Below are 7786 nucleotides of genomic sequence, written 5' to 3' on the forward strand. Positions count from 1 at the left end.
AGCAAACATCCTCTCCAATTCGGCCCATGCACTATTGCTGAAGTTAAAAACCATTGCTATAAAGGTAACATTGAAGACCAACATTTGGAGACCAACATGGTCTTAATGACCAGCAGCTTACCCAAAAAGGAGATTTGATTTCCTCTCCAATTCTCCACTTTAGACCTGATCTTCATCTCCATCGATTCAGCTTGTTGCTTCATGGATAGTCCAAGCACCCAAGATATCGAAACACCTAACCATGTTTGATAAGCCTGAACCCCAAGTCCATGAGCCACAAGGGAGGGTCATTAGTCCCCAAATATACTAGCTCAGTCTTAGATTGACTCGCTACTAAACCTTTATCAAAATCCATATTGATGAGTACAAAATCTATATCTAATGTAACGGCAAGATCCATTGACAGCATAAGATTCAATATGGCGTCGTGAATCTTACGCCCTTGAATAAATCCATGCTGCTGAGAGTGAAGGACTTTCCCTAGCAGAAATTTTATTCTATATGCCAAAGCTTTGGCATAAATTTTGTAGCCCACATTTAACATTGTGAGCGGCCTCCAACTTCCCATCTTAACCCGATCCAAAGATTTAGGTATCAAGTTTATCAAACCTTGATTCAGTGTTGCCAGTTATTCAAACTTTGTGGCCAGTTTGCTCAATTGACCTTTGTCGACTATTGAACAAAATCAGGACCGAAGGTGAGATGCCTGCAAAGATGAGGGTTATAAGACTCAAATATAGTAGCAACTCTCAAGGGGAGCTTTGTATACCCATTTTTAATTCTAGACTTTGGCATGGTTCAAAAGAATGAGCCTCAACATTGAGCTTGAGAATGATGATATTAAAAATTTAGTGATGATAAGTATTGATCTAACAAGCAATTCTCAAGAGTGATCCTGAGATGGATACAACCTTAGAAGTGTGTCTTCAGTGTGCATTTGAGTAATAACATTATTCAAGCTCAAACTAGTAACTTATATTTAAACCTTCCTAATTGCATTGATTACTTTTTAGTTTACTTTGAGTATCTTTTGATTGTGAGTCCCAGTCCTATTTTTGATTTCATGTTATAAGATGTCAAAACTTTCTCAAGCTTACCATTATGACGCATGTACATTCTACAATTTTCAGGATATGAAGTATTCCATGTGTTTTTGTCCACACAAGTGCATCTAAGGTCCAGTAAAGAACCATAATCCAACTTCTAGAGTGTAGTGATGTCTTTTTTCTTGTATTCCACAAAACAACTCTTCAAGTCTCCCAAACTAAGTTTTACATTCATGCTTTCTTTCAACTTGTTATATCTCAAGGTATTGAGGTATTAAAAAGTGAAGCTTTCAATATGCATCCAAGAGATCACATTCCTCACATAGACCTCATCACATAGATTCACAAACTTAGAATAACTCTTTTCATAGACTTTGAAAAACAAACATCACCTACCAATCTAGTGCTGCCTAGAACATCTGTAATTTGAAAAAACCAAACTCACATTCTGAACAACTTGAGTGTCTCAATCAATTGGGGATTATCGTCATGCTTCTTGCTCCTTGTAGCTAAACATATTGACAAGCTTATGTTAGGATCCTCTAGTTGACTAATTGAGAATAGAGCATTCTCACAAGGTACCACGTGCTATAGCCTATTGAGCACAAGTTATGAGCTTCAGAAGTTCAATCCCATTGATATGAAACTTTCCTTATTTGTAGAAATCTCAAATCAATCTCATCACTTCATGTTGTGATTGATATTGAAGTTCCATGTCATGTGACATAAGTGAATAGCCCCAATATTTTGAATGCTTACAAAAACTTGTAGATTGAACTTTAGTGCCAAAATTCCTAAACTAGTCTTCTCTCCCTCTCCCTCCCTCCCTCCCTCCCTCCCTCCCTCCCTCCCTCCCTCCCTCTCTCTCTCTCTCTCTCTCTCTCTCTCTCTCTCTCTCTCTCTCTCTCTCTCTCTCTCTCTCTCTCTCTCTCCAATTAAAATTATTAGTCATAAAACACATTTAAAATATAACTTTAAGCTATCGATATATATACACTCCCAATTTTCTATCTCATAACAACAATCATTGAACTTTAAACTTCAAATAAAAACAAGCCTAATGTACCAAAAATAAATTTTGAAAATAAATAAAAGAAAAAATATGAAGGTAGGAGTTGAAGGTTACCTCTTTGCCAATGATTTTTTTAAAATACATATTTTTTAAAATTGATCATTATTTGGCAACAAGGTCCTCAACTTGAAAGGTAGCTTATCACATATTGCTATATACTTTTTATGGAAGTTTATGGATATCCATAACTTTTCTCTATAGAAATAGGCATTTTAGGTTATCAAAACTCAAATTTTATGCCAATATGTTTAATTTTAGGTGATCATTATGAATTTAGAGGCTAAAACATAATCCTACTTTTTAGTTGCTTTGTTCGAGGGCTGATATTTTTTGCCTAAAATTGAAATGCCTAAAAGAAAAACATTGCTCTTGGCTTGAGGAAGATATGGCAAAATGAAGTCTTACATGGATGAAAATACCACATCAAGGTAATAAAGGAGAAAAAAAGAAATAAAATGAAGAAAATCAACCATAGAAGCTCGCATTCTCTTGAGAAAATGTAGAAGTAAAATGAGAAGAACAAGAAAAATATTGGTTTAGCAAGTTCCTTGCTCAATGTTAAAATAAGCATGATCTTTTCTTAATTATATCGAGTTAGAATTTCTAGTTTAATGGCATCATATGCACGTCAAAATTTTACTTTGATTTTACTGACCAGTATTTTGACGTGTATACTAACAATGTAAAAATTTTTATGCTCTCTTAGAATTTCTCATTAGTATAATGTTCATCCCTTATAATATTAATACCTTAGTATCTTGGTAAATGAGCATTGTAAACATCTCTCTCTCTCTCTCTCTCTCTCTCTCTCTCTCTCTCTCTCTCTCTCTCTCTCTCTCTCAAAACATCTCAACATTGTTTTTGCATCTTGGTTAGGTTAAGTTAACTTTAGATAGCTCTTCTTCTTCTTCTTCTTCTTCTTCTTCTTCTTCATTTCAACACATTAGGGTAAGCCCACTTTGCATCTAGGTCAGGTTATTTCTGAAAGTAACATTGAGGAGCTCCTCTTTTTCTTCTTCTTCTTCTTCTTTTCAATGCACTAGTTGAGCCCAACCATGAGTATACTATTAAGTTGTTGAAGGTAGAAGAGGAAAATTATTATTCAAAAACACATGCATATCCAAAATTTGAAGGTTTCAAGAGTAAGGGGAGCTATATGAGAAGACAATGGTGCACATCTTCCATTTTTCCCCTAAAGAGACATGTACTTTCAACATCGATACAACTAGGAGCCGGTCTTATTCAAGATACAAGAAAGGGAGAAACTTGTGGGATCAATATTGATTTTTTAGCTAAAGAGGTGGTATTATTCAAGGATGCAAAATACTTAGAGAAGTCTACACATGGACCCACATAGTGTCGAACTTCCAATCATAGAGGACGTAGGTGCCGTCCTCAGTCTCGGGCACACGAGAGGAGAAACCCACATATGACTGCTCAGCCACATAATCAGCCAAGCGGAAAGGGGCATACGAGATGTAGAGCTTGGCCTTGGCTTTATTGGCACCCGTGCCATCTGGAGTGAGCTTCTGGATGCGGACCTGGTATAAGCAATATTTGATATCAAACAAATAGAAGGTTAGTGCCATTTTCCTTGTAAGTGTGGAGTCACTCCATGCACTCAAAGAAAGTCCATATCTAGCAATTTACCTTTCAAAGTAAAGGCTATTGCATTTTTTGTAAATGAGGAGGCAAAAGACCAGGCCATGCCATGCAAACTTGTGGTTATTTGACTTTGAGGAAGTGAGAGAGGCTATGGCATGGCCCTACTTTGGCCTTAAAACTTTCTTAAGTAGACCAAGCCTTAAAATTACATACATATTTTATGTTAATATTGGAATGCATATTTATATACGGTGCATGTGTGTTTGTGTGCGCTTTATATGTTTGGTCTTAGGGTTGTGTTATGCCTAGCTTAGACTAGATGTTTGGAGGAGTTGGACGAGTAAAATTAACAAGGTGTAACATGCCTTTTTTTCCCCTTTTTAAGTTTTCCCCTCGCTTGCTAAAATATGGTTACCTTTACTTTGAAATATGGTTATCTTAGGGCCACATCATGCCTAGCTCAAACTAGATGTTTGCAAGAGTCTTGTGAGTAAAATTAACATGGGGTGAAATGTTTTTTTGTCCCTTTGAGTTTTTTCCCCTCACTATGCTTAAAACATGATTATCTTTACTTTGAAAGTCTAATCAGGATTCTATGCGTGACATTACTGCCCAGTGCCCTCCCCCCTCTTGGCTTCTCTCTCTCTCTCTCTCTCTCTCTCTCTCTCTCTCTCTCTACAACCAAGGTTTGTCATGTGACATGAACATAGAACTGACCTGGAGCCTCTTGAGAGGGGCGTCGTAATCAATGAAGACAGCCAGCTTGCGATCGACGAACGTCTTGAAATCGCCAGCAGGGCTGGTGACGACAGACTTGACGCTATTGATGTCAAGGCCGACATGCGGGATCTGGGGGTCCGGGAATGTGATCCCCGAGGAGCTGCCCCTCGAGATGTCCAACTCGACCGCCACTGTCTGAGTGCTTTTACCTCGTAGCGACGCCCCCGTCTTCGCGTCGATCTCGAACAGCCCAAAACTCTCAGCCCCGCTCGTACCTACCTTCTGGTCCGGCGTTATGGCGAATGCCCTGTCGGATCAGAAGGTTATTACATAAACTGAGCTGCCATAGCTAGCAAGGTAAGGCTACACAGCAGGAATGATAGTGCCAAAACAGCCTGCAATATAAGCTAATCATACAACACCAGTCTTTGGCTCTCTATCATAAGATTAACAATCACAAAATGAAAGACTAAAGCATCGATTTACAACCAGAAAAAGCTTCAAAGTATTCTTTTTTGTTGCAGTTGATGGCATGTTTCAATGCATTCATGCAACTAAGACGTCAGAAGATTTTGCAGCTACTGAAGCTCCGGCTTCTTCAGGAGTTTAGATTTGAGAAATTCCTTTTAGATTACAAGCTACAAGGATTTTAGCTTGTAAAGTGAATGTATAGATTAGTGTAATTTTCTGAAAATATATGTCCAAATTTGGTGATTTATCAGATTAAAAAGAGTCCAATAGGAATTGTACATGTTTCTCACAAATATTTTTCCCGAACACTGCTCTCTGGGTAGTGGCCTCATTCGAAAAGCTGCGATGTCATATTTCGATGCATTCGTGCAATTTAAACTATGATGCTTTTTGGCATGCAAAGGCAGTCCATAAATGCATCACAGGCAAAATACTAGGGCTATGCTTGTTAACTAAGAGCTTATGTGCATGATATATATGTTTTAGACAAATTTCCATTATAATTCTCACATTGTGAATTAAGTTTTAGACAAAATCCCGTCATAATTCTCACATTGTGAATTACTATAGATATCGTAAGCTTATGCTTGAGAGAGACTGCATATCCAGCTAAGTCCAGTTGGGGGCGGGAGTCTGCTGGCCCAAGGTAGAGGACCAGCAGCCCGTTGCCCCCAACTGCATTTAGCTAGGGATGGGAGGCTGGCATGATGTTGAGATGATCACGATGTTGAGAACTATACGAGGATTGATGGGAGGCTGGCTGGTATGCTTCCTAGATAGGTATAGAGTGCCGAAGCTCATGATGTTGAGCACTATATGACGATTGATGGGACTAGCAGGCGCATCTTGCCCCCAAGTGCACCTTTCCTAGGCATGTGGTGCCTCCCTCGGCGCAGAAAATCTCATGACGTTGAATACTACACGAGAGGATCGATGGCTTACCAGCCTCCCCCGAATGAGAAGAAGTTGCCCGACTCGATGCGGTCGCTGCTGCGCTGGAACTGGATGGTGAAGGAGGTGGAGAAGGAGGCGGCGTGCATGGGGTCGTTCTTGGACCACAGCTGCACCTTCTTCTTGTACTGGTACCGCGCCGATATCACGGCATCATCGAAGGAGAAGATGGCCTCCTCCGCGCCGATGCTAGAGGGAGTGCACACCACCGAGGGGTCGGTCACACCGGAGCTGCCGTCCAGGCTGCAGTTGATGGGGGCGGACGTGGGGAAGCGCGTGAATGACAGGTGGACGTCCGGGGGCGACTTAGCGGCCAATGCGACGTTGTAGCTAATCATGGTGGCCGCCGCCAGCATTACCGCTAGTTGCAGTGCAAAGAGCCGCATACCGTATAGATGAGCACCCATGATTCCTAGACCTAATATATATATATAATGGTGGGAAATTGTATCACAAAAGAGAGAGATCGACAATTCCAGACAGTCAGTGATCTGACTGCATGGGGAATAATATAGACAATGGAAGAGATCTGCGAGCGCCTTTGAGTCTCGATCGAGTGCTATTGGCAAACCTCTGGATAGAGTACTATTGGGAGAAGGTAAATATACTAGAGTCTATATCTGCGTTGTACGTTTGTCTCACGACAGTATCCTTCTTATATAGCCGAGAGTCTATATCTACGTTGTACGTTTGTCTCATGGACGTTGAGTACTATGACTTCCTGTGTGCGCTTGTCTGCACACAGGAAGTCTATATCTCCGTTGTATGTTTGCCTCATCGTTGACCGTGACTTCCTGTGTAAATATCGGCAGAAGGTAAATATACTACAGAACTGTTTTGTGAGCCTGACAGTATCCCTCTTATACAGCCGAGAGTCTATATCTCCGTTGTACGTTTGTCTCATCGTTGAGCATGACTTGCTGTGTTCGCTTATGTGCACCGGCCAATTCAAGTTGATCCTCTTGGAAAAACCGGCTGTCGACCATTCCAAACATGCTGATGTGGCGGTCAGAGCGCAGTCCGTTGACCAAAATGCCATGCTGGAAGGGCCCCACCCTTTGACACCTCTTCCACAAAGAGCTTATCCGGAGGCCTAGTTGACAAATGAAAGTCATTCAACAAAGGGGACTTATAGACATTTGTAGCTATGTGGAATTTGTAGGACAAAAACAAGTATTCTGTGGCCATGCAATGCCGTTTCAAACACTTGAGAGTCTAGCTCCCGAACACCAAGTTCCCATGGTGCGATGCTAAGACTAAGATGTGTGTTTACTCATAGAGAGTAGCTCTTGAACACCAAGTTCCCATGGTGTGATGCTGAGATTAAGATGTGTGTCTACTCATGAAGAGTGGCTTTCTGTGATGTGTACTTAAGAATGCCCCAAACGGATATAGTTAACCTAACAAAACCCTTTTTTTTTCATATAATGTTCCTAGAAAGTGTCATTTGATAGTTGTCCACCTACATCTACCCAATAGATGTCACACAATCCACAACCCCCTTTCCTTCCCACACTCTTAAAACAGTATATCACCTTGTACCTCTCATACTCTTCAATATAACTTTCACTCTTTGTCCACCCCCATGAGGCTTCGCATGATCTTCGCCTAGCCCTCTAGCCACTCTACTACTCTAGAAATCATTCTCTCTCTAAGTATCATTAGATCTCCAATAGGTTATTTTGCCATTTGTAACATAATGGTAATGGGAGCACGGGACCATGCCAATTAAAGCGTACACAACCCACACTTGTTGAATCTTTCTCATCATATCAAGAAAATGTAGGTCATGTGCCAATAGATGTCAAGAAACTTGCAATAAAGCCATCCCTATGTTCACACTTGTTGAATCTTTCTCACCATATCAAGAAAATGTAGGTCATGTGCCAATAGATGTCAAGAAACTTGCAATAAAGCCATC

General features: G+C 40.5%; 1 protein-coding gene across 1 annotated transcript; it reads right to left on the bottom strand.

Annotated features, from left to right (window-relative positions):
- Window positions 1–3235: 3235 nt before the first annotated feature.
- On the bottom strand, window positions 3236–6673 carry LOC148041461 (2-acetamido-2-deoxy-D-galactose-binding seed lectin 2-like). Its single transcript, XM_087688247.1, has 3 exons — window positions 5857–6673; window positions 4441–4750; window positions 3236–3659 (listed from the first exon to the last, which is right to left on the bottom strand). The coding sequence occupies exons 1-3, from the start codon at window positions 6270–6272 to the stop codon at window positions 3456–3458; spliced, it is 930 nt and encodes a 309-aa protein (XP_087544373.1). The 5' UTR covers window positions 6273–6673; the 3' UTR covers window positions 3236–3455.
- Between the last annotated feature and the right edge of the window lie 1113 nt (window positions 6674–7786).

The sequence above is a fragment of the Lygodium microphyllum genome, chromosome 1 (genome assembly GCF_053477565.2).
Source record: "Lygodium microphyllum isolate KBCC chromosome 1, Lygodium_microphyllum_v1.1.10, whole genome shotgun sequence".
NCBI lineage: Eukaryota > Viridiplantae > Streptophyta > Polypodiopsida > Schizaeales > Lygodiaceae > Lygodium > Lygodium microphyllum.

Bases quoted from the DNA above. Each gene is read 5' to 3' on its own strand.
- LOC148041461 (XM_087688247.1), bottom strand. From the start codon at position 6,272: ATGGGTGCTCATCTATACGGTATGCGGCTCTTTGCACTGCAACTAGCG. The intron at 4,751-5,856 runs GTAAGCCATCGA...CTGATCCGACAG, and splicing joins TTCTCATTCGGGGGAGGCTG to GGCATTCGCCATAACGCCGG. The intron at 3,660-4,440 runs GTCAGTTCTATG...TGCTTATACCAG, and splicing joins CCCCTCTCAAGAGGCTCCAG to GTCCGCATCCAGAAGCTCAC.